Genomic DNA, 27,648 nt, shown 5'->3' with positions numbered 1-27,648 from the left:
ACCAGTCCAGATTGAAGGAGGACAGAGAGGCGATCCGTGAAAGCGAACAGATGTGATCCGGACTACGAAAAGAGAACAAGCTGTAGTTAAAGACGGAGAAACCTTTGATACTGCTAATATGTGGCAACCCGCGTCGGAGCGATTGCAGGTAAGATCCCAGTGTGTGTGTGTGCGTGCGTGCGTGTGTGTGTGTGTGTGTGTGTGTGTGTGTGTGTGTGTGTGTGAAACGCTTATTGTTGACAGGGCAGCAGTAAATAAACGGTTCAGCCGTCTTAACGGTCACTGAAACCCGCCGTGCTGTGCGCGGCTCCAGCCTGGAGAGACTTGCTACGATTGCCGAGCAGCTACAGATGTTTTGTGAGCACCGTCTTTTCGCTCGAGATCTTGTTCAGTCGTCTCTTCAATGCGAGGTTCAAAACAACCGTCGTTTTCTTTGCCAATCTCTCTGTGATACGTTTAAATGCACCTATTCACGTTACGCAAGCCGGGGGGTGTACAGTGCAACAATTTGCAGCTCCGATGCATTCCTGTGCTAATCTACCGCGGGTATTTTTCCTTAAAATGAACACGAGCATATTCTTGTAGTGTGTAAAAAAAACGGCTGATTTTGGCCCACAGGCCTGTTTCATGCAACATTACCTTTACACTAACCTCCTGAGTGCAACTGCAGGCCTTCTCCTCCTGTTGTCACTCTATTCCCCCCTCATGTTGTCACATCAGGATGCTTTAATCTACAGTTTTACTCTTCATTCCCGTGTGAAATCGCTACAAGAAAAGAAAAAAAGCGCAGGCCCCTCGTTAAATTACCTGCGACCTGTTAAGAAATGGAGAAAACAACAACAACAACAACAACAACACCACAGTAAATGACACGTAGTTTGATATCCATGGGGCAAAGCCGCGCACCGAGCCTGGCTTCACGTCTCCCAGCAGACGTAATGCTCTCCAGATGTCGGCCTGCGGATCGCCTGCCAAGTGAACTTGCACAATCCCTTCTTCTGCCCAGGCGTCAAGAAGATGGAATCACGTATTATTTAAACCGAGAGTTCCGGTGCTCAGATGTGGGGGTTAAGGGGGGCCCGCCGTAAATGATCCCGTAAACACACACACACACACACACACACACACACACACACACACACACACACATCTGCGTGACCGCCCGACTCTTCGATTCATTGAAAACATCCAAGTCATTGGGTTATTAAGGTTGACTGAGCACATTTTTTTTTTTTTTTTTTTTTGGGATGAACTGACTTTCTGTGTCTAGCTCAACAAGTGTCATTCAGTCCCCATATGTCTCACATTTTTCACGTGGCTCCCTAATTAAGTAAATGTGGTATGAGTGAATCATTCCAGTCACTGCACTTTGCCAAGAACCCCTCACCAAACAGACAAATAGCATCATGAACAGTCACCTGGTTGCAAGGTTGAAAAATGTAAATGTGAGGTGAATTTGTTTTTTTTTCATCAGCAGCTGATACTTATTTATTCACAGGTCTTAGTCTACCCATCTATCACCATGTCTCATACAGTCACGGTGTGCTTTTTAGATTTAGGCATTTTATTGCCATCTTCAGTCCACCACGTCCACACGTTTGGTGCCTAAACCAGAGCGATATGGACGTCACGTTGGCCAATGTGCACTTACTCAACCCTTCATATTGTGCGTCAGCGCTGTACTGGATTCTCAACAGCTTATGGGGGGGGGGGGGTGCAGAACGCGGTGTATCGTCTCAGTGTGAATGAAATTTTTGTATTTTTACTGCCATCACACCTGAGAACCATTCGGATCCAGACTCTGAAAACCTTTGCACGTAAACAAAAAAGAGTAAGCCAACCTATTCTTTATAGTGGCATACTTGAAGATCAGTTTACTTATCATGTGGAGTGCGACTCTGCCTGTGAGAACAGTGGGGGGGGGGGGGTCTCTGAAGGGAGCTTTCTAAAGTCTGACAAAATAATATCAGCTTGGCCTTGGAGACTATAAAAAAATAGAACAGGAAGCAATCTACTAGGGGGCATGGAGTTTGGGCGAGTTCATTTATGCATTATGAGAAATGCAGAATCCAGCTTTTTTAGAAGTGCAATGCTGGAGGAAAACAAAAAATCAGGTTGGCGTGTTTTAAAGAAATCGTACATTTGATAACCGCCTCTTGGCTCACACCAGTCCACCTCCTGGAGGCCAGCTGTCAGCCAAAGTTAACAAACAGTTTTGCGTCTTTCTTCTGTCCACTTCAAAAGTACGAAACGCTGCATGGAAATGGTTAACCCGATGGATGGTGATGATGAATTTGGATCAACAAAGTCTGCCCAGGTTGTTCTGTTTTGTGCAGAACCCCATGTGAATTGCTCACGGTCCACATGCACCGCCAGGATCTACTGGATCTGTAAACAAAAGGTCCAAAATAACTGTATAAGATTGGGTTCTAGAGCTGAAGGTATCGCTGATCTGGAATGTAGCAGTGTTTATTATCTTCTGTTTTGTTTTCATTCACTGTGGCATTCGTCCATATTATTCTCACTTGTGCTGTCCTCTGTTGCCATAGCAACACCTGATGTCTTGCTGCATTTTTGTCTCACGCTCAGGGAGGAGGAGGGGGAGGGGGGGGGGGGTGCTGAGGAGATGCAGGTCGTGGCTTTGAGTTAAGCATCATCAGCAACGGCAAGCTGCTTTTATATTTACAATCAGGAGCGTTTTAGAAACCTAAGTGTGTGTTTTGTCGATGCTGTGCGTCGGTGTTGCATCACGGTTTTCTGTCCGTCTGTCTCTCTGTGTCCACTTCCCCATCCTCCCTACCTCTCGCTGACTACATGCCTCAATCACTTTTTTGGGGGGCCCTTCCTCCCCAGGCGGAGGCCATGTTAGTTCAACAACAGATTGCACAAGATGCAGTATAGTCAGGGCAGAGTCCTATATATGCAAGTTGGCAGGCGGGTTAAGCGTGCGTACACACACATAACAAGCTTCCTTTTTGAGTATCCTTAGAGCTTCCAAACGTGTTTTTCGCTCCGTCAGCAGCTCTTCCGTTAGCCATGGTTTCCACAGAGTCACATACTTTAATGTGTGTGACTCTGACAAACAGGGCTGAGCACACGAAAAGATGTGGACCTGACAGTGCAGTAATAAGCTGACTGAGGTCAAACATGGTGGGAATCAGCCGCCGTCTGTGCGCCTTTACTCACTGCGGCCATCTCCGCCTGCCTTTATTTGTTTCTGTCTCTTGGTCTGTCTGTCTGTCTGTCTCTTCGTCTGTCTGAGGTTGCTTTGTGGCCACAGCTATGTTGTTGAGACTGTGGCCTCGGCGGCAAAAGGAATCCACGAGCAGACTGGCGCAGAATTCACATGGTTTCTTCGGCGCTTTTTTTGTTTCAAACAGCAACATTTGCCTCTTGTGAACAAGTGGCTTTTGGCTCTTTGGATTTGATGTATGGGTAGAATCTCATGTTGGGGGGGTTAACGTATGTGGGTAAGCGTAGGTTGCAGAAGTTAGCTCACATCTCCCAAATCCAAAAATAAATGTGGACCAGAGCGGTAAACATGCTGATGGTATATCCAACTCCCATTAGGTTGTTGGTTCATCTGGATAATAATCCGCACACATATTTTCACAAATCTTCCTAGTTTTTAGTATTAAAATGGGAAAATGTGTTAACATTTTATGGCTGGAAAAAAACGGATTGATCAATCAAGCGTCAGAAACTGAATTGGCAAGGCAAGTTTATTTGTGTAGCACTTAGCACATTTCTTACATATTACATAAAAAAAGAAAGAAAAACAGCACAAAAACACCAAAATGCCAAAATATGAGAATGGAAAACCCACAGAATAGCAGGGCTATGTAGTTCAGGATGCGTATTTAAGGTCCAGTCAAAGGTGAGAACACAAATGTGGTCAAAGTTGTTGGTACTGGCTCTGTGCTGCACAGTAACTGCGCTGCGTCTCCATGTTTAGTTTGCACGTTCAGTCGGCTGCCCGCTGACCTGATGACCGTAGAGGATTCATTGATTAGTTCATCTTTTGGGCATACTGTACACTGCTTTCTACCTGACAGAAGGTGAATAACAGAACATATTTAAATTTCAATTGTAACCGTTTTTGACAACGCCCTGTTTTTGTCATCAGCAGGTCTTTTTCGTGTGCCCTTGCACGTGGAGACCATTTCAGATGTTGCGGTGGGTTCATTGTTTACGTCAGAGTTGTTGATGTTTTTACTGCCAGACAGAAATTTCCACCCCCAGGGTCTGAGGTTTGGGTACTTTTAATACCCGCTTCCTCCTACAGAAGTAACCCACCAATCACGACATCCGATCATTGACCTTCTCCCTCCCACACGCCCGTTCAGACATATTTCCTCTCGTAAACTGTCCCCGGATCAGAGGGGGTTGGCAGTAAACACATAGAAGGGACAGCTTAGAAAGTTGCACTGCCCGGTCCCTGCCATGCAATGAACTGGAGGGGGGGTGCAATCCTACTTTTGGCTTTAGGTAGTAACTGCCACCACACGCTGAGTGAACCTCCTCCTCTTGCTCTACATGGGGGCCACAGCATATTCCTTCAATAAGGTAACAGAAGTGTGTGTGTGTGTGTGTGTGTGTGTGTGTGTGTGTGTGTGTGTGTGTGTGTGTGTGTGTGAGTGGCGTCTGGCGGAACGGAGCCGGTTGTTAGTCCAGAGTGACGCAGGTTTTGTTCCTCTTCAAAGTAAAGGCATTGTTTGCAGAGACAGGGTTTGTTGGTTAAACTGGCCTCGCTTTGAGGATCACATTTATGAACCATTCATTCATTTGATGTGAAACTCTATCCTCGTGCTGTTTACTCACTGGCAAATGGCAGTGGTTTGATGCCTGTCGTTTTGTAAGCAAAATATCTTTCTCCGGCTTTACTATGTACCATGTGGAGGTTTTTGGCCACAAGAAGCACTGTTGGACAATGTTTGTATGAACATGTTAGTGTCTTAGTGTGTTACTATTCCACTGATCAACAGCGGCAGTAACATCCCCAAAAAAAACGTAGCAATGCGTCAGCAAACGGCGGTGAAAAAGAAAACTGCCAGCAAGCAAACAGGGATGTAAACAAAGCAGGTTCGGCTTTGCAAATGTTTTGTTTAAGGAAGGAAATGCATTCAACATATTTGTTGGACCCCTAGCATACACACATTAACTTTTGGTGAGCAACACTGAATGTAAACAGAACTTTGTTCGCTAGAGAACGCCACAGGGCGCCTTTTGTTTCGTCAGCCGCTACAGGAGGAGCGATGTGCGGCTCAAGGTTTGACGCTTGATGCTTCTTGTTTGTGGCCGTCGATCGTTGGGACTAATCATGGTTTGGCTTCCAGAACATGGAGACCAGCCGGGATGTGGTGGTAGGGGCCGCTTAGAGTCAGGGGTGACGCCAGGCTGGTGACAGTGATACAGAATATTCTTTTGAAATGCACAATAAAAAATTTCTGACAGTTGGCCCTGGCTGACTTTTGAAAATGAAAAGATGTGGAACTGATGAGCTGATTTCTACCAGTGATGTCCTACTGTCTCGCATTCTGCCAACAGACCCACAACATCTGGTACGAAGCTCATTCTCACTCTTTCATCTTCCAGCTAGCCACACATGTGTTCGGTTTGGAGTATGCAGATGTGTCTGAGGCAGGCTAAAATGTTGTTGACAAAAATGTTTTGGTCTTGAGGTCTGTGTTAAGCTCCTCGCCATACATGACATGACTTACCTCTTTTTCAGGATGAACCAGTAGCAGGTTTATGTATCAAAGTGGTGTATTTTTTCAGATTATCATGCTCTTTAGACACAGATCATCTGCCCATTTAGCCTCTGCTAGTTCCTTAACATTGTTTCCAGCTGTTTCCTACTGTTTTGTCGTGATCACATCTCTGCAGCCTCTATTTTGTGTGTCTCAGTAGGCGTGGCAGAGGTCTGTTTTTACCCGTGTTGTGCAGTGTCTTACCGTGAGATTGACCCGGGAACCTCTTTCCTGTAAGAATGCTCCCTCAGGGGGCCAACAGTTTAACTCACCATCTGTGACCTGCTAAGCTCATCACTGCAGGAGGCAGACTCTCCGAAAGCCTGTCTGCTTGATTTTCCCATGGGCGTGATTGTTCGAATTACGTCCTGGATTTACATATTTATAAATGCGCAATTCACAATTTTTTAATTCCTATAGCAGGTGTACTTGCGCTGATGACACTTGTGATTTCCGGCAGTAATCGGGGACATACATGGAGAGCAATCAGGCAGAATTACCTGGCATCACGTGGTCTGTGGGATTTAACTTTGGTCGTCCGCGCAATTTCTAAACATCAGTACTACTCACAGAAAAAAAAAAGTTAGGCCTGTGTAAAAATAAAAATTGTGGGATCAAGTTTATTGGAAGTACTGTTTTTAAGCAGATATTATATGAACCTTAAGATCCATAAAATATAAATAACTGAAATTGTTGTTCTGGTTCTGTCCGGCCAAGTTCCTTTTTATTGTGACTTCTCTGCGCTATAAATACGCGTTAATCACATGGCTACAGGCAGCGATGAGTCAGTGTGGATGCTTTTAGCGTTACCGCCACGCTACTAAATATGTAGACCTTTTTACTGTTATGACAGTGAATGTCATAATTAGCTACAAATGACCAATTGGTTTGATTGGGTTTATAGCAAGTCTAAATATGTAAAGAGTGGAAGTAATACAACTTAGTAAGTATAAATAGATACTTTGAATCTTCATCACCTATCATAACAGCAAATTCTAAAAATGGTAAATGAACATTGAAAGAAAGTAGAAAGCCTCATAGTCATATAATCACAATAATTATTCGATTTATCAAACATTTCACTTTTTCATTGGTCTGCATTGGATGGAATCCAATGAGAAAAATTAATCTCAGTGATCTTTTGGAAATGGTTCCCCTGACTCCATCAAACGGGGGACCTTTTTATGGTTTTGAGGTGAAGTCATGCGCTTCATTGACTCAGGTATCAAATGCAGATCGACACTGACTTGGCAGTTGCTGTAAAAGGAAGAGAGGGTTAAGTGTCACTTACCAAACCTCTGGCAGAGTTGTGAAACTTTTAAAGATCCTGCCATTAGATTCCTGATATCTGTGGATTTTGGAAAGCCATCAAGTCCCTCAGAGAGTTATTTGTTTGTTAGTTGCTGCTTTGAGCATTTTGTTTGTTTTAGTAGTGTGATTAAAAAAAATAATTTCAATCAATCAGATTGAAATATAGAGGCTTTCACTAAAATCAAACATTTACATAGTATGCGTGGAGATCAGGCCCCTGAGCGATTGCTCAAGTGTCGATCTTTTAAAGAATTTATAATCCTGAAAGGAGACCATTATTTTGAGATTTGTGGTTTTCTCGTGATAGCGGCCATTGTTTAGCATTTAGGTCTGAAGCGTGGACAAGAACCTTGTCCTGTAACCAGCTCAAAACCGACTCAGCCCACACTGCGCTGATGGCGGCGACCGGTCCAAGCTAAAGTCAGAAATAGAATCAATAGCAGCAGAAACTTGATGAGGAGACTTTTGGGACATGAGAAATAAAATAACATTAGAATGCAGTGAAAATATTATGAATAGAATTCCAGCGTTACTCCACAAGCGGCCCTCCGCTCAGGCCTTTTGCTCCTGGTGGGGGGTGGAGGAGTTGGGAAGCCCACCACAACCCCCCCCCCCCCTCTCTCCGTACCGGGGCCAACCGCAGGAATGTGAGCCGCTGTCAGGAAGCTGTAAAGTGCTGACGCGGAGGTCAGCGAGCGTTTACACACATGTGGCTTTACTTTCACAACCCCATCTTGCTTTTTTCTCCCTTTCTCCTTCATCTGCTCCTTGTTTTTTTTTTTGCCTTATCTTCTTCTGTCCTGACAGCCCCCCCACCCTCTTTTCAACGTGAAGGTTAGCTTGGGGGGGGGCTGGGGTTTCTGGTCCAACAGGTTGCGTACTGTGTGGTTGGACGCCACTAAATTGGCCTTAAGTGTGTACGCACGATTTGAAAACCTTAAAATGATAATAATGGTTATGAGGACTCTATAGAATACTCTAATATTGTTATCATTGGGTAGCGGCAGCATTTTATAGCCAAATGCCAGGTATTTGCAGTCCGATGATCGAACGTTTGTCACAGGCAGAATACGAAGCGCCAATTCTAGGAAATAAGAATACTCAAGAATGCTTTGAATTGAATGTGTGTAACATTTTTACAGAACAATGCAGCAGCGTTGAATATCGAGACTGGACACCAAACCTATTTCTGGAAGTTGATTGATTATGTTCTTCTTAGCTTTGCCAAACAAACCAACCCTGAAGATTGATGGTACCCTGTTTTTGGCAGGATTGACTGTTTTCATCGCCTGAAAATGTTAAGCATCTGTTACAAAAACGGACAGGTCCAACATGGAAAAGAGCTTTGAAGAGCCAAAGAGAGAAAAAAAAAGTGAATGGAAGCATTTATAAAAAATAGGCCTAATCTGTATTTAACAGGACAGTGGCCACTCTAAGACGTATTCTGAGACATTCTGACCAGAAAGTGGATAATAATAAAGGTGAGAAATAAAGGGACTCGCATACAAACAAGAATGTTTAACACTGTCACCATCTTGTTTCAGCATGTTGGCATGCAAGCATTTAATGAGCAGTAAGCACAGCAGAGGCTGACGTCAGTAGTTTTGCAGGTATTTGGTCCAAAGTATTATGATTAAGATTTGACCTAATCAATGCCGCTAGATCATCAATCAGTACGATTCATCCTCTGGGGACCATGAATATGTGTACCAATGACAGTTGTTGAGGGATTTCCCTCTGGGCTGACCATGTCGGCATGCGAGTTTGAGTCAAAGCAGGTGACCGTGTAGTTCAATGTAATCCACAGACTTATACAAAAGCTGTTAAACTTGTGTTGCAAAGAAACTACAATGAATCAGGCGGGCAGATTCAAAGTTTATTGCCCTTGCATAAGAAAATATTTTCACCGACTAATCGTTAGCGCTGTATGGTCTTTGATAATTGATGAGAGCTGCAGACCACAGCCCAGCAGACATGCCATATGCCTGTTTTTTTTTCCTTTGTTGTGAAAGTCCTGATTTCATTAGCTGCTAATTTTTTTGTCTCGACTGTTTCGGGAAGCGCAGAAATTCCACAGGGCCAGATCCACCATGTGGTTCTGCTCGGCTTCAGGAAACACTGGCTGTGGACTGTAGTATGGGAGCAGGCGGCTCTCCTCTTGTTTTGACGGAGGTGGCGAGGGGCAGAGGTCCCTTCATCTGATCTTCACATTCCACTTTAAAAAAAAAAAAACTCACACACCATCTCACTTCTAGTCTTCATCTCCAGTTTTCACCACTGAGATTTGTTCTGTGTGTGTGTGTGTGTGTGTGTGTGTGTGTGTGTGTGTGTGTGTGTGTGTGTGTGTGTGTGTGTGTGTGTGTTCTGTAAATCGGGAATGCTCCTGTGTTGAATTTCATACTGCCATTTTTCTTTTTTTTATATACGTTCGTCAAACGAAAACTGAAAACATGATATCCTGATGTCTTGAAACCTTTGAGTCTCATGAAAGTTTTATAGAGCACCAAGCAGATTTCTTTCTCCCATCACATTTACACATGTATGAATTTTGTATACTTTTGGACTAAGTGAGTGTCAAAAACTCTAAAATACCCATGTTGTGGAGGTTGCATTTATTTTTGATAAGGAAACTGCAAATGTGAACCTGTCGGCTTATAGCTTGTCTGATACTGGTTGGAAGTTTGCCTGAAGCACAGTGTGTACGTCTCTCTTTTCTCCATCAGCACTTTCAGACCATGCTGAAGACCAAGCTAAATGTGCTGACGCTGAGGAAGGAGCCGCTGCCCACGGTGATCTTTCACGAGCCCGAGGCCATCGAGCTCTGCTCCACCACACCACTCACAAAGGGCAGGACCCATGCTGGATACAAGGTAGGGTCACATGAACCCGTTAATCCCAAAATCCAGCCCTGTTCCCGAACAGTAAATCTATAATAGCATTAATAGAACCATAATCCAACTGTTTTTCCTTTTTTCCTTTTTTTGGATACACAAGAGTGAAGTGTTTTTTGTGTGTTTGAATCACAGCCTTTGTTAATTAATGTGAAAAGTGTGTGCATGTGGTCTGGCATGGGTGCCTTTTGTTTTCCTGCCCTCCCCGGCTCTAGGAAGTGTCAGAAAAATAGTTTGATCCAATGAGCTGTTTGACTCACAGCCTATTCTCTTTTCTTCGTCCTCGAAACAGAAAACAAATAGGGCTGCAGATTAAAATACCAGCCGCGCTCTGGTATTACACACAGCACTTACAATCCAAAGTAACTGATTGGGTCTTTGTGTAGCTGCCTGCCTTGTGCCACAGCACTGTAAGTACAACAGAACGACTGTGGGCCCGTGTGAGACAACTCCAAGTGACCGTGTGGGGTTTTCTTTTGGAGGTTAAATGTTGGTTTTGGTCACTTGCGCTGTACCATAAACAAGAAAAGGAGTGGAAGCTTTTCAACTAACCTGCCTCAAAGGAGGACATATCATGCTCATTTTCAGGTTCATGCTTTTGGGTTTCTACTTGAACCAGTTTACATGATTCAATGTTAAAAAAAGAGCCTGTATTCACCCACCGTCTGCAACGCTTCATTTTAGCACCTGTCGCTTTAAGCCCCTCCTCCTGAAAAAAACAATAAAACGGTTTATTGCCAAGTAAGTTTGGTGCATAAAATTAAATACAGTATAATAGTATAAGACATGATTGAAAAATAAAAATATGAACATTTTAAATAGAATACACAAGCAAACAAACGATTAGTCCGTTATTAAAGTGTCATGTGTATATTTAAGATTGGCTTGCGAGTAAAATATGGTGCACCTTTGCAAAGGTAGTTCTAATGCTGCGGGTGGAGATACTCAGATGGGGGCATTATATATTCTAATGAGCCTGAATCAGACATAGGAAGGGGAGCCTAATCTGAATAGCCTGTTTAAGAACATGTTAGGCAGCACAAAAACAGAACGGGTTGTCTTATCTTACGTACAGTTTGAAGGTTGTTAGGCACTCCCGATGCATTTGTGCACATCACTAAAAAATCTGTTTATCTAGGAGCCAGTGTTTGGTTTGTCCCTTCTGGGCTACTGTAGCAACATATCAAACTCCATGAAGAAGACCCGCTCCGTATATAAATAGAAACAGCTCATTCTAATGGAACAAAAACACAACGATTCTTAGAAAAACATATTTATTAATATTATATTCCATTTTTGCCAATAGATCCCCCTAAATGCTACACACTGTACCTTTTTAAAATATGAGGGGGAAAACAATTCCCTCTTGAAATTATTGCCAAGAAACACACACATGGAACACACTCAATGTGTTTTGTTGATAATTGTCTGAGTTTATTTGGTTCTCTGTACACAAGAGCTAACACACATAGACACATTATCATGTAAAAGCTGTCACTATAGCAATATATATTGCTTTATATAGCAATATACTGTATATATTGAAAAAGGCCGAAAAGTGCTGAGTCCTCATCATCTTCCCAAAAGCTGTTCCCAGAAGTTGAAATGAGAACATGAAGTGAAAGTCAGTTAGATGAACTTACTGGCAGAACAGAGAAGTTTGGTCTGCTGGGAGAGAGAAATAAGTTCTCGTATAACAACGATAAATAAAAGGAGAACTAATGAGACCTGACAGATGACACCTTTGTTTAAAACAAAAAAGAAAACATTCCTCATGATGTGATATTGTTAAGCTGATGCATTGTTTACGACAACGCGTTGCACCTGCTCTTCATGTCCCTTAAAGACAGCTGTTATCCTGCCTGCCCTTGTTAAAGTACGTCTATTTTACAACTATTTTAACACCTTTTTCCTCATCTGGACTTGGTATCCCTCTCTTGTCTGAATGAATCTCTGAATCCCAGCATCCGCTCCTCTTCTGTACTCGCCGCTCTTTCCAGCGTTTCCAAGAACGCCAATAGCCGTGTTGCCATGGATGCCACTACAGCTATTCAGCAGAATACCAGCCTCACAAAAAAAAAAAAATCCATTTCCCTCATCTGTCTGCGGCCTCCTTGTATGCGAGTCTTGTCTGCCTCGCCGCCTGAATCTGTTGGCTTGTGTAACTTCCTGTCTGAGTCACTACCTGCCTGTCTGCATATCTGTCTGCCCACCTGCTTCTACTGTTAGACCTCAAACAGACATTATTTTCTTTTCAAGCAAACATTATTTAGATAGCACATCTCTTTCGAGGTGGAAGCACAACGCGGAAGCAAACCACAGACGCAGCCACAAACACTGTATTGATAGTGTAAAGATAAAACGGAGATAAAACCTAATTTAAAACAGACACATGAATGATCCTCCTGGGATAAAAGCTCCTTACCGTTGCAATATTTCTTAAATGATAAAATCACGGGAAACTAGTCTTTTTGCACTCCTTCCTGCTTGTTTTGAAATGCTACAATACATTATGATACCACTTATTATGCTCATGCAGTGTTTTGTATTCCCCTCTCTTTCATTTCTCACTCCTTCACTCTGTCTCTCCCAGCCCCCAGTTGTGACCCCCGTTTACAGGCAGGCAGGAAGGCTCGCTGAGGCCGGCTGTCTCTCTGCCAAAGCTAACAGCTAGCGAGGATGAAAGGCCACCTCTCATTGCCCTGCCTGGCCTGCTGCTGTCAAAGCAGTCCACTTCACATCCATTGAGAAAAAGTCCTCAATGCACTTTACAGCCGTGCCAGCTCCACAGTCATACTTCGTGACAAATGATGAAATTACTTTGCAGTCTGCTCAAAATACAAACAATATGACGTCTCACTCGTGATTTTTATTTTTTTTTGTCTTGTCTCTACTTTCCAAGAGTTTAAAAAAAAGTATATAATCACCTCATAGTTTCCCTGTTCACATGTCTCTGACGAAGGAATATGCGATTCATTTTGACTGGCTGCCTAGACAAATTACTTTCTCATATAAGTGCATGCTTTTTCATGCGGCCCCTTGGCTATGCCTACCTTGCATACAGTAAATGAGCACACAAGTGTCTGATGCACGTCCACCTCACATTTTGTAGCGGCCCAGTGGTGAGACGTTGTGTAAACTGTAGAAGTATCATCATGGATGTGGAGTGGAAACAACCAGTCATCCACAAGAATCTCCCTTTGCCAAAATGCTACGAAAAGATCTTGTTTGTGTTGAAGTTGTTGAAGAGCGGAGCTGCAACAATGAGTCAATTAGCAGATTGGCTGAAAATTAAGTAGTGTTAGTGTTAATTAATCTCTAAATTACAGTTTCTTGTACTTCACTTTTTAAGCAACTATACAAACATTTCTCATTTCTGCCCTTGCAGGTTTTCACAGGTTGCTAGCTTGACAGCTCTAACAATATTATTACGATAATTTTGGGGATTGGCTTTGGAGGGAGGCCTGAAGATACAGGCCGTCAGTGTCGCAGGCTTGGCAACTTTCTTGCTAGTTTTAGCAACTTTTGGAACTTTTATTGGAAAATATTTGGCAAAACTGGGCTAGTTTTTGGGTTGGATAATTTTTTTAAATCAACTTTAGGCTACTTTATCAAGACTACTAACCCTAGCTTTAACACAAAGACTTTCTCAAAATCTTGAATTCACAATTTTTTTAAAATTGTTTCATCACACTGAGGAAACTTTGCACCTTGGATTTGCCTTTAAAATGGGATTGACAGTGATTTGGCTAATGAGGGTTGACAGGACGTGACTAAAATGCCTTTAAATTATAGTAATGGCTAGAACAGAGCTTAGTTAAAGTTATCAGTCACACCTTTGCTTTTCCTTTTCCAATTGTCTGCTGTGAAAAAGACAGTCAGCAAAACCAAACCAGTGGTAGTGTGTGATCCTCCCACACTGACGTCATTTACACGACCATGTCTTTATCTAATCTCTGAGGCAGAGAGGCCTCGTGTCTCTCTGTACTTAATATTCCGATGTCAGTCAGTGAACTGGACGTACCGTATTCTCCAGTGAACGGAGAACAGAACATACAGTGATGACATTTAGATGATTAGCAGCCAGAGCGAGATGACCGGTGCTCCCACTTCTCTGATGAATGTGTGTGCGTCTGTGTTTTTGACTAATGGAGCCTTTGTATCAGTGATTTTCCGTTTCTGTGTGTGTGTGTGTGTGTGTGTGTTTGATAATGTACAAACATTTCCGGATTATTCCCTCCTAAAGGAGGAACTCTTTACACCTCAAAGTGTGTTTCAAGGTCTCGGGAGTAGGCCTTGACATGAGATAACAGGATGATCAAATGTCAAAGAAAATATAGGAATGTCCACCGTTTACGGCAGTTATTTTTGTGTACAGTAACCATCATTCAAAGTAGTGAAATGCGTGTTTGTTTTTATGGAAACTGGAGGTTGTTCAAAGGCAGTCTGGATTAAGGTTCAGGTTAACTGGTGGAGGAGCCAGACTGGGCAGCGGTTCAGTGCTTCCCTCAGACCCAATGACCGACCCAGGCACTGGACAGTGAGACATGACGCTGTCTCAAGTTTAGCCTTCAACGCTTTCACTGTTATCTCTGTGGTGGGAGTCAGCAATTTAAAATGATTCCAATAATCTTAGACCCGAGCAAAGTAACTTCTGCAGAGCTCCAGAGTACAGGCATTTTCTTAGAGTTAGAATCTGTCAGTGCCACTAAAATGTTCTGTGTTTGCACTGGTGCGACTAGAATCACGATGGCCTGATAAACAAATGACGTCTCTGGTATGAGTATGTATGTAGGCTCTGCCTCCTACAACATATTTACAGTGTTGCACAAAACTTTCTCTGTGCAAAAATCTGGACCAGATGAACCACTGCGTGCTCTGTCGGCTGGTCCTGATGGGCCTAGTGCAAAAAAAGGTCTTTGATACAATTTCTTTTTTGCATTTGCTTTGGGAAATTTGTGTGCGTGAGACCATATTTTGTGGCCAAGTGAATGTTTAAGCTTAGACTAATTTTATTGCCATCGTTGGGAGTATGAAGAATCTAACCATATGTATGGAAGGGGCTAGGGAATGTGAAAGCTTCTTTCATTTACACTGAGGTGCTCCTGTCTTGACTTACAGTGAAACACTCAGTCTCTGTTTTGTACTTACACACACACACACACACACACACACACATACAACATCGTCATCTCACCACGCAACACAAACAGCGCTTTAAAAAGAAAAAAGAAGAAAAAAAAGCCTCTTCCATCTTTGCATGCCGTGGCAAGCGGAGCCAGCTGCACTGTGCTGATTCAATAAGTTTAGAGGAATGTTAACAACCTCTTCAGGAATGCCGCATTCCCAAGCAGTGCATTCCCAGTTATGTTGGGGGGATCCAGACGCAGGGGCCTCCTGAGGGAGAAGACCAGGATATCCTCCATCTCTGACAGTGGGTCGGTGGTGTTTCATCTACAGAACACGCTGTGTCATTTATATACTGGGCTCAGTAACTGTCTCTGTCAGTGTCATGGTACTGAGTAGACAATGCTGTATTTTTGGGGTCAATACTATACATATATTGATATATTTGGATGTTAGAAATTCTTGTTGGAGCATCCGCAGTGAAATTTAACACCCACCCCACTCCCAAAAATGAATTAAACCAACCAGATGTTAATTAGTGAGATGTGTAGGTGCTGGTAGTTAGATTTAGCCAGGCTCGCTGTTTCCCCCTGTTTCCAGTCTTTGTGCTAAGCGAAGCTAACCCAAGCTAAGGCTGCTGGCTGTAGCTTCATATTTTCTGTACCGACATGAGAGTGATATCAATCTTATTATATAACTCTCTGCAAGAATGTGAATAAGCGGATTTCCTAAAATGTTGAAAAATTCCTTTTAAAATAAGCTTGTAAACCTCATGACTGCACGAAATATTCTTCAGCATAAACTTGCCATAGGCCACAGTTTTTTCTTTGTTTTCTGAATTATCCAAAAGCATGACTTTTTGGAATTTACAAGTTTCCTTTTGCACACTGATAATACCAGGTATTTTTCTTACTTTTGGCAAACAACATAAGATCGCCACTGCCAGATACAAGTCCCACGTGTTTCCAAATAGTCAGCCATTTAGTCATGAACAAAAACAACCGTATTTTTCTCACTGACAACTCATCTCGTGCCATTTGGAAAAGAACACAAACTTTTACTGTTTGGAACAAAAAATGCGTCCATGAGTGGCAAATAGGAAAACAGACACAGACTGAGAGATAGGCTGTTTGTTTTGTCTGCACCACCAGTGTGTCCTTGGACCGGCGTCTGGGAAAGTGCCTCATGCTGAAACGACGGGTTTCAGAAGTGTAGCTGACTGTTTGTACCTTCACATCTCAGTCTGTTCCCAGATCAGATCCAACAGGACCCGAACTGCTCTCCTCAACAAGTGCCTCCTTGTTCGGCTCTCAGTCCCTCTTCCTGTCATCTCGGCCCCCTTTCTTCTTCTTTCTCCATGTTCCCAAAGCCTCTCTCCGTGGGGACAGGTATCTCCTCATAGAGTCCTCTCTCCTCCTCCTCCTCCTCCTCCTTTTCCCATACCTCCTCCTCTTTTCCTCCCATCCCCTCTGGTCCTTTCTCTGCTGATAGCCGAACCAGCTGTGGCTCCAGCAGCACAGCTGCCCAAGCTCTGCACCTCTCATACACACATGCATGCCTGTGTGCTTACACACAAACACAGTCTGGAACGACACAGACAGACACATAGACAGTGTTTGTGTGTGTGTGTGTGTGTGTGTGTGTGTGTGTGTGTGTGTGTGTGTGTGTGTGTGAGAGAGGACCAGGATGTTCCTGTCTCTCTTCCCACAGGCTCGCTTGCTGGGCTGCGGATGTTTTCTCTGTCTCCCTCTGTGTATCCCTCTCTTTCTTCTGTTCTCCTTTTGCATACAATTACTTTCTATCTGCTCAGCTGTCAATCTGCTCACGGCAATAACTTTCTCTCTCCGTCTCCCCCTTTCCCCGCATGTATGTCTGCTTCTCTTTTGTCATGCCATCATTGTGGTTTTTAAGGCATTGTTGGGTTTGTGTCCTGTGACTCATCAAAAAAAAGTTAAATGTTAAAATCTGTTTGCCTCATTTATCATTAAACAGAGAAAGCATTGTTACTGGCATGTGCGGTGGTAGCAGAGTGACTTTGTTGGCATGGATGTGCTACAGTATACTTTATGCTTTTAATGAGTAACAGTTGCAGTCTCGTGCAATGCAGAGACAACTTAATAATCCAGCATGTACTGAACGTATTTGCACAACCTCCCCGATGATTTCTATACATGTCTCTTATACAGATGGACCTTAGGAACTAGAGCAATCACTCATAACCTTTCTGGCTAGTCTCCCAGTAAAATCAGACAATATCTACTTGTAACCCCCAAGAACAGGCTACGTATGTTATGAGCAGTTCAATCTTTGTCAGATTGTTTCATCAGAAGGATTTTAAGAGGAATGTGAAGATGAAAATATGAAGATTTCACAATAAAATTTAGCAAAAGTTTGTAAATGTCTGTCTGCATATGAGTGGGAGTGGGAGAGGGTTGAGGCGTGCAAGGTGTGGTGGCATAAGCAACAGCGCTACCGCTAGTTAGCTAATCTGCTAGCATGTTTACTGTGAGCTGTTATTACAACTCCAATCTACAAAACTGCAAATAGTTGTTTTTTCACGTTTTTTTTGTATTGGTTTAACATACAAGATACAATGAGTTATTTATGGGTCTTAAGAGATGCTAGTAGGTGGGTTTGTGAACAGAGCCAGGCTAACTGTTTCCCTTGTTTTTAGTCTTTGTGTTAAACTAATTTAGCAAGCTGCTGCCAGTAGCTTCATAAGTACGGTGTGCAGACATTTGAGCGGTTTCAAGCTCCTCATCTAACTCAAAATCAAAATCAGCGTATCTCTCAAAATTGTTTCTTTCAACTTCTTACAGGACACAAAGACAAGTTAGCAAGGCTACCAAGAACTAGTCCATCAATAACTCTAGCTTGCAGGTCGTAGAGTTTCCCAGTGTAGAAGAGAGAGACAGAGAGACTAGAATAGGAATATCTTACATAAACAAAGAGTCAGTAATGGTGGCCATATGTCTCGCCACACATGCAAATGTTTAACCACGCTCCTCCCCTCTCTGTCCCACATTCAAAAACACTTGCACTCCATTTCTTTTGTTTTTGCCCATGTCCTACAAAGCAGGTACACATACACATGTAGTTTTCTTGTCTGCAGCAACAATCCAGTGGATAGTTTCAATTTCAACGTCCTTGCTGCCTCACTGTTCTTCTGTCAATGTTTGCTCCATTTCACTTCGTAGCATTCCTCCCTTTGCAGCCCCCCCAAGGCCGTCGTTCCTGTAACTGATCTTTACCTTTGTCTCCGTATTGCTTCATATGGAATCAATATTTTCAGTCGTTCGGTATAAAAATGTTAACAGCTAGCTGTAGGAGGGGATGTGAGGATAGAGGAGAGGTGATGATGAGGGGGAGGGGGGGGGGGAAACAGATGCTGGAAAGTGAAACTGGTGAAAGAGATGGAGAGAGTTGAAGAAAGAGAAGACAACAGAAATTCAGAGATGGGGGAGAAAGAAGAGAAACACATGGAGAGTTTAAACAAGGGAGGGGGGGACTGTAGATCTCTGGAATGATTTAAGCCGCCCGCCTGACTTGCCAGCACTGCAACGACTCGTGAGCGGGCCGCCAGAGCAGAGAACAATAGACGTGTTCTGGTCTGGGGTGGATGGACTGATGGATCAGTTCTTAGTCAGAGCTGGAGTGGTTCGCTTCACACGCTGCACTAACACTGACTCATGCAGGCATCTGTAGTTTGACTTTGAGATCCTGACTGCAGCTCATCTCTGCACCGCGTATGTTAGTCCAACCTGAATCACGACTCTTTAAGATGATTTGAGTCAATTTCACTGTTGCAATCAAAACCTGTGATTTGTACTTTTGGAAACCATCCTGACGCGTTCAAACACTGTAGCTGTTAAAAGTCACCCACTAACTTGTCTCAGGTCCGCCTCTGCAATTTACTAGCTTCCATGGAACACCGATTGTTCACTTGTGCTTCTGTGAGCGTTTGAATGCTGCTGCTTTAAAGCCTTGTCTTTAATTCAGGTATTCAGCTGGAGTCAAAACAAGATTTAGATAATGTATTATACAGCTCAGGCTGTAATGGTGTTTTTTTATTTGTATTTTATTCTATCAGAGTGTTTGGTTAGAAGTCTCAACCTTTTCTTTAAGAAAGGAAGGAGTATCAAAGCAACTTCTCCATTCTTAGACAGATTTCATATTAAATGTCACGTCTGCTTGGCCATGTTTCTGCTGTTGTCTGCCAGATTGTCTGCCTTTATACAGTGTTTTTTCAAGTTTCAACTTTTTCTTTTTTGACGTAGTAGAGGCTTTACTGTTTCCATGTGTACTCCCTGCAAATTCAGAACACCCCTACTTCACAAAATTGGCAAGTATTTACTGAAATGAAGGTAAAAAGGTAATACATAATGTTTAAGAGGCAGCGCTACTTGCCCTGCTCCTGTGCATTAAATTGTTCCTGACACGTATCCCCCTTAATTGTGACACATCGAACCATTTGCCTTCAACGTCTTTGACTGGGAAAAAAATTGTTTTCTTTGATATTGTATCATAAAGCTTTGATTTATTACCTCAAAGCTAGAAAACGACGACTGTCCAGTCTGTTACTGTCAATTACTCAGCCGGTTCCTGACAGGATCTCATGTTTTGTGATCCATTGACTCCCTGACAGTCTAAATAATATTTTCCCAAAAGTGTCCCTTAGGTTTTACTTCATGATAATATAAGGACAAATTCATTGCAGCTTCAGCTTTCCTGCAAGGGTCCCACTTGTCTATTGTTTGTGTATTCCCATGAGGGAAAGCAGCACCTCAACAAAAACATCCATGAGAGGTGCTAGGTCAGCGGATCTCGTCTCTTATCATTCCTCAGGATATAAATATGTATTTTAATGGCACCTGTCTAGTTTTGAAGCACTGTCGCTCTTCACTGCTGTCTCATATTGAGTGTCTTGTTGGGTCCAGGGAGCACAATTATCTAGTTCATGTCCATTATTCTAGCACTGGTAGTTCTGCCTGCGGCCATGATGGTTCTGCCCAACGGCCAAACACTTTCAGTGTTTCACATGGATTGGATTAACAGTACGTTTTGCTGCTTTCAGCAAAATGACACATTAATAACACAACAGCCATGAGTCACAGCTGTTATTTGTGCCAAATATAATTTACACATGAAAACCATGACTGTATTTGAACACATATTTCTGGAATGATGGCAATATACTGGTTCTTATTTGGCATATAAGTTGAACCTGTTCACATGTTTTTTATCTATCCAGCGCCATTAATCAGCACCCAAACCAAATAAACTCCACATTTAGTTTCACCAATGCTCAAAAAGCTTTCCTTATAGAGATGCTATGTTCTCCTACAGACCACAGTGTAATAGCAGGTGTAAATAGGCTCAGTGTCGTAGCCCTGAAGGATAAAATGTCAATACTGCTGAAATGGCTGATTCAAATACTGCAAACCAAAAAAAACATATCCGGGTCGAGTGTTTTTAGTGCTGTATCTTTTTTTCTTTTTATGAACAGCCTTATAAGTAACAATGTCCTCTTCAGCTGGATGTTTGGTTTTGACTTTGAGGAAACAAACTCTAAATGTTTGCCGAGTCTGGTGTCCTCACCTCACACACTCCTCGCTTGTCTTTATACACACACACACACACACACACACACACACACACACACATCTACCTATTTTATACTAGTTTATTTCGTTTTCTTTCTTGTCTGGAATGTTGATAGTTAACATTCAGCCCAAACAGTTAAAACTGTCCAAATGTGCCAAATCAGGCCAGTGTGTTTTGTTCTTTATCCAAGACATACATTTTTGTTTTTGGACTCAACCAAAACCACCATCTTCCTTCTTTACTTTCTTTCTTGGCCTCTCTACTATGCTAGTCTCTTCTTCTTTTTTACTGTCCTTAATATATCCTTTGAATGATCAGAGAAAGCTTTTCCTCTACCTAACTACCTAACTGTAGTGTATACACCAGTCACTAATGATTGGTTTAGGAAAAAGAACAAATCTTTCCCTTGGAGAAAAGACATCAGACTGAATTCAGTCTAGATATCGAGCTGCTGCAACTCTTCATCTTGGCTCTTTTTCCCAAGTTGTGAACATAGTTTATTTAACCTGGCACATTAACTAGATCACTGCCTAATTTTCTAACACCAGAGACAGTAGAGCAGACATGCATAGATTGAGAGAAAACATTAACTGCCCTTTTGTGTTTTGGCCCACTCCCAGCTGTTGTAAGAGAACAAAAACCTGGCAACGCAGTCGGCCGTCATTCAACTAGGAAGCAAGCAATCAGTAGAAACGATCGCAGCTTAAACAAGTAACTCGATATCAAAATAGGAGAGACAGAAAAAAAGAAGTGCACAATGACTCTTTATTGCTGTTTGACACACAAACTGTGGATGGTTGATTTATCTTGGCATAGTCTTTGGATTTGTTGGCTTGCTGAGTGACTGACCGCCTTTTGGCTGCGAGACGGTGTCAGTGTGGTCGACTAGCAAACCACCCTGCCTCCAGGCTGCTCCTGCAGACCTGTGGTAGTCGGCTGAATGATGGATCGGGTGCAAAGGCTGTATGTCCCACCCCTGCGGTCACCACTAATGAAAACAAGCCTTGAGGAGGCAGCTGCTTTCACCTCCTGGATCTCTTACTGTTGCCTATAGGAAACTGGGAATCCATGTCATGTTGCGCTGTAATCAGGGTTTACCAGGGCCTGATCCGCCATAGTTGTAGCATACCAGTGTTTTTTTATATGTGTAGTATCTGCTCCATATATATATATATATATATATATATATATATATATATATATATATATATATGGAGCAGATACTACACATGCTACTACTTTAAGATAGATTCACCACCAAATCAAAAAGACATTTGGGTGAAATATGCTACTTATGTTCATTTACAAATCCACCTGACTGTCACAGGAAATATTTTATATTACCATTGGGAAAAAAATAAAAAGCAGATTAATGGTGCAACCTACCTCTGACACTATTTCAATTATTGCGCAGAGTTGAAATATCTCTGATGTTGGCATTGTATTATAGTGTTGCTTGTGTTGCTTACTTTTATCTGACAGGCTATATACAGTAACTTGTCTTATTTTTCATAAATTGGCCTTGAATAGGTATGTAACCACCCCTAAAACCACAAATTGTCGTTTTACATTTGTATTAATAAGTGAGCGTGAGCGGTGTTGATACATGTGTTTTTTAAAATCTTTAGACAGCCAGGTTGGCTGTTTCTTCCGTCCCGTCTTTATGCTAAGCTAGGCTAACCATGTCTTTTCTCAAGCCCCATACATAACACATAGACCTAGCAGTGATATCTATCTTCTCATCCAACTTTTGGAAAGAATGTGAATTGTGGAAGTTGAAATATTTATTATTCTATACATTTTCCAGAAAGTTCCAGTTTCTTTTGCTTTCTATTTCTCATTAGCTTCCTCTGTCTCTACCCCTCCATTTCTCCATAGCTTTCATTTCCTCTTTTTTCTTAAAGAATCTTTTATTATTTTAATGGATGTGTTTGTTTGTAAGGGGTTTTGTGTGTGTTTTTAGATGAGTGTGTTCACAAAGAGTGCATGAGTTAACAAAATATGTCAGCACGGCACTACCTTTTATTCAATTTCAGGGCATCCTTTCCAAGTTTTTTTTAAATCTTTTTTTTGCAGCTTAATGGTAAATGCTACACCGGCCCTTCATAAGACTTAACTGCCTGTCTAACCAAGAGCCAGGTCTAAGTGACTGGCTGACTGTTCTACATGCTTACTCTGAAAGATCCCATTCAGTGAAACTCATAGCAGAAAATGAGGGCAAGCAGACGTAATGGTTACAGACTTTGTGAAAGAAGAGCTCGTTGTCCGATCACGTGTTGATTAAAACAGGACCAGGACAACTGCTTTGTATAATTTTCTGGTGCTTTATGTCTCTCAGGCATTGGTATCTGTTGATCTGCCCGGTGGACCTTTTGCAGTTGTCGAATAATAAATCGGCGCAAACTCAAAAGATTTGGGGGTAATAGTTAACATTTCTTAAGGGAATAGTGCTATCGAAAACCTCCGACTGTCTTGACATTGACATATGTGCATTGAGACGTGAATGAAGCAGGTCACATCTTCTATAAACATTCCAGGCTGTTATATGATACGCATCTCTCCTTTAGTATTCACGCTTATCATTGCACTCATGTCATCTGCAGCCATGTGTGCAGCATGTAAGCCAGCTGTAATGAACTCATGAGAGAGAGGAGTATTCCCCTGCCCCAGTATAAACACAGACAGGAGTAAAGACTCTCTTAGTGTTTGACTCGTAGCAGGCTCCTCCTCTGTGTATTTTTATAAAGCTATAAAGAACACCATGTAGAGAACGCGCACAAGTCAGCCATTATTGCTGGACCGCTCTCGAAATTGGCCACGTTCCCATATAAAACTCCAGCTTTGTTCCCTTCTTAACTCTCTCTCCTCCTATCCCTCTCCATCTCCTCAGTCTATCGCTCTTCTGGTATGCAGTGTCATTACTATGGTATTCTATGTACCTTGCTGCAGCTACAGCTCAACATAGTGTTTTTTTATAGCGAACACACATCCCTCTGCATGTCAGCACAGTTACCACAGAATTGGCTGAAATCAGATACGGCTGTTATTATCACTACAGTGAGACTTAACACATGCCAGTTTCTTTTAAGGTTGATTAACTAAAGATGCATATGAATAGAGGAATTAATTACTGTATGAGGTGATTTAAAAATGAAATGGGTCCACTCTTGATGAAGATAAAGACCAATTTAGTAGTGATTTGGACCATTCTGGACCCTGATAACAGCTGTCACATTGCATGGCAGTGGCGTCTGTAGTATCTTGATGTTAAAGCTGAACATGCAGACATTGATTCTTTGCAGAACTGTTGAGGTTGATGCATGAATGCTCCTTTCTGTAGATACTTAAATATTAGGCCAGGTCACCCCAGTGCACCATTCTTGGCCCACTGTTGTCTTTAATTTGCATCTTTCTGCTCAGTCAGGTGATTCAAAACCATGATGTCCTCTTCTATGCAGATGACACTGTCAGACGTCTGTAACATCTTTCAAATTGTTTCTTAAAACAATTGGGTTTTTTTCTATACTTATTAAGAGTTTATTATTTTCTCTGTGTCTTTTCATTGTAACGTTGTTTGCTTTATAAATAGTCCTATTAATAGGACTCTTTCAGTATGACAGGGAGCATTCACATTTTTTATATTTCTACGGTAGTTTGGATCGCATCTCTGTTATTTTCCCCTTTGCAGCTGACATCTGCACATTCGGTCAGAAAACTGCAGTTGTAACCGTAGTAGTGTATTTGTAGCCAACTGCATGTTTATGTTTGTAAAACATGGCATTGTGGGAAAAGACGAGTCTGATAGTATCTGTGCGTGTCTTCCTACAGGTGGCCTACCTGGGTAAAGTGACAATCTCCGGGACCCAGTTTCTGTCGGGCTGCACAGAGTCGGCGGTGGTGGGTCTGGTGGAGCGGCGTGCCCTTGCCCAGCAGCAGGGCAACTCCCTGCTGGAGATCCGTCCATTCCAGGTGCGTCTTCACCACCTGGACGAGCACGGCGAGGCCTCGGTAACCATGGACACCTACCAGGTGGCGCGGATCGCTTACTGCACGGCCGACCACAGCGTCCGACCCAACGTCTTTGCCTGGATCTACCGGGAGATCAACGACGACCTGTCCTTCCAGATGGACTGCCACGCCGTTGAGTGCGAGAGCAAGCTCGAGGCCAAGAAGCTGGCGCACTCGATGATGGAGGCTTTCCGCAAGACTTTCCACAGCATGCGCAGCGACGGCCGCATCCACAAGAGTGGCTCGTCGGACGACTTTGCTGAGGACTCATCCACCCCGGACGACTCGACCCCAGACGACGGTTGAACTGAAACTCACCTAAACTCCTGATGCCCATCCTAACAGAGCGAGGGGTTACTGGAAGGATGGACAGATTTTCTGCTCTCTCTCATTCTCCCCCTACTATCCTTTCTGTTACCAATTTGGAAGAAAATTAACGGACCCTGTGAACCAACACGCCCAGTATAATGAAGTAGCTTTTAAATACTGTAAAGGGAAAGTATATGAAAAAAGGAGTTACTGAAGACCTGCATTTACATACAGGGATCTCGAAGTGCTGCCACTTTGAATGAATGGCCCTCAAAGACCCACAGGGTCCTCTCAAGCACCTCTGTAATCGCCCTCAAGAGGTTGACTCGACATTTCCATCTTCATTTTCAACCACTGTGTCACTCCTGCACTCAGCAGAGACTCTTGTTTGTGGTTCCGAAGCTTTTCACCCAGGAAACAAACAGAGTTTAGTCCCTGTTCTTCTGACCCCAGCTCATGACAACCTATTGCTACTCTTGCCATGTAGGGACCCAGCGGAAATAGGCCGGTGGCTTATTTCGGGTCCCAACCCAGAGTTTATGAGACTGTTGGAGCACATGAATTCTTTAGATGTTTAATTATGTGGATCTCTGTTACAATGCCTTCGACCTTGGTAATAGCAAATGAGGATGTGAAAGAAAAGCTAAGCCTTTAAGCACTATTCATATCATCACTATGGTACCTTAGTCCAACCCCGAAATTATTTGCCAGCATGGCTGTTACTCATGTTGGACAATGGAGCCGGAGCTTCTACCGCTGTCTCCGTTTAATAGGTACTTAACGATTCAGAGTATTGGTACGGCCCCCGGGAGAATATAGGTGCTACATAGCTGTTACATTTTAGAAGTTCTCACTGGGCTGAAAGCCCGGGCCTGTCTGCGACACCTTAATCATCCACTTCTGTTTTGAGTATACCAAAATTCAGGCTGGATTTTGCCTATCAGATTATGTGCCTCACTTTCCTCTCACATTAGTTTGGTCTCTTACCCAGGTCCCTGTGTGTATGTGTGGCCATGTGTGCGTGCCAATCTTGTTTTCTGTGTGTGTGTGTGTGTGTGTGTGTGGGTGTAATTGCTTACTTCTGTACTTTGTGTATATGAATGTACACGTGAGTGCTTGCATCTCTGTGTGTGAAAGAGAAAAGGTAAGGGAGGAGGAAGATTAGTGGGAGGGCGGTTTTGACCGGAAGACTCATCGCCCCGGAAGCATCCATTTTTGATGCTTAAGGAGGCGTTTTAAAATCAAGACACGGTACTGTGACCATTTGCCACGTTTTCTTACTTTTTATCTCTTATGAAATGAGAAACAGGAGAGTCTGAATGTGCCAGTCGCTGAGGATATAGGACACTGAAACACAGCCGTCCAAGATAAAAGACTGACACCTCCTGGCCTCTGCTGAATGTATGATGAGTCCAACGTGCTGTGAACGCCTCGCGCCGTCGCCGGTCACTCCATTCTCCCCATGATCTCCTCATGCTATCACAGACAAGCTGTACGGGACAGTAGGTGACCAGTCTCACTCTGCTCTGCTGCCCTACATCGAGGCACCACTGTGGGGCAAAAACTCATCAGAGCTCCACGCCACTTCTTCTTCTTCTTCTTCTTCTTCTTCTTCTTCTTCTTCTTCTTTTCTAGCTGGACTGTATTGAACAGACTGGGCGCTATCAGTGGAAATGGTCTTCGGTCAGCGACCCAAACAGAATGATCAGGTGGCTCTGGTCCGCACACACTCAAATATACACACCTGCATACAATTATACATAATGTACACACACACATTGTATTTGAATATTGCTCAATAAGCTTATGTAAATACAAATGTATCACTTTCCAAATATTACAGCATAAATGTTGATAGCTATTTTAAATACTAAAAAAAAATGCATCATACGATACAGAAACAGTGTTATAAAGCCTACTGTGAATAATAATTGGAGAGCCTGATAGCGGTGGCTGTGTGTGTGTGTGTGTGTGTGTGTGTGTGTGTGTGTGTGTGTGTGTGTGTGTGTGTGTGTGTGTGTGTGTGTGTGTTGGGAAGAATGGTGAGGGGGGTGTATGGACATGTCAGAGGGAGGAGAGTGTTTATAAAGCTGTAGATTACTGTGTCATGTCTGTCTGAAAGCTCAGACGCGCTTTAAATGTTTGAAAAGTGTTACCTTAAGTGTTTTCTATACAGTGTTTGCAAAGATCAAGAAACAATTGCATATAAAGTATTTACCAAGACCAAGCGCTTGACGGTGTGGTTATGTTTCGTCTCAAATCCACATCTCATGTCTCCACTGTCACCAGATCCCCGGCTAGAAGAAGTTTTCATTCTTTAAAACCTGTTTAACTTAGTGGATTCCCCGCTGCGGCTGCATGTGGGAGGATAAATACAAAGCATGTTCAGTTTCAGAACAAACAGAGCGAGTAACCAGATGATGCTCTTACAGGGTGCCAGGACATATGTAAAGCATAACTACACAGTCCTCCATACGCACATGTTGCAACACACCGGATTGTGACTTTCCTGCAACTATTCAAGGTATAAAATCTGTTTTGATGTGCTTGAGAAATGTTTGACTTAAAGCCACAATCTAACACAAAAGCTCTGTTTTCATAGGATCGTGAATGTTAGAGTGCCGATGGGGCAGAAATGTTGTGACCAG

At 42.8% G+C, this 27,648-nt stretch overlaps 1 protein-coding gene across 1 annotated transcript; it reads left to right on the top strand.

Annotated features, from left to right (window-relative positions):
- pid1 (phosphotyrosine interaction domain containing 1) lies at positions 1-27,227 on the top strand. The gene is made up of 3 exons (XM_068709088.1): positions 1-148; positions 9,785-9,931; positions 24,512-27,227. The coding sequence occupies exons 1-3, from the start codon at positions 119-121 to the stop codon at positions 24,995-24,997; spliced, it is 663 nt and encodes a 220-aa protein (XP_068565189.1). The 5' UTR covers positions 1-118; the 3' UTR covers positions 24,998-27,227.
- The last annotated feature ends 421 nt before the right edge of the window (positions 27,228-27,648 follow it).

The sequence above is a fragment of the Cebidichthys violaceus genome, unplaced genomic scaffold (assembly GCF_023349555.1).
Source record: "Cebidichthys violaceus isolate CVI_PGR_0920_01 unplaced genomic scaffold, fCebVio1.0.p SCAF_1, whole genome shotgun sequence".
Lineage (NCBI taxonomy): Eukaryota > Metazoa > Chordata > Actinopteri > Perciformes > Stichaeidae > Cebidichthys > Cebidichthys violaceus.
This window is presented reverse-complemented; position numbering and strand designations above follow the sequence as displayed.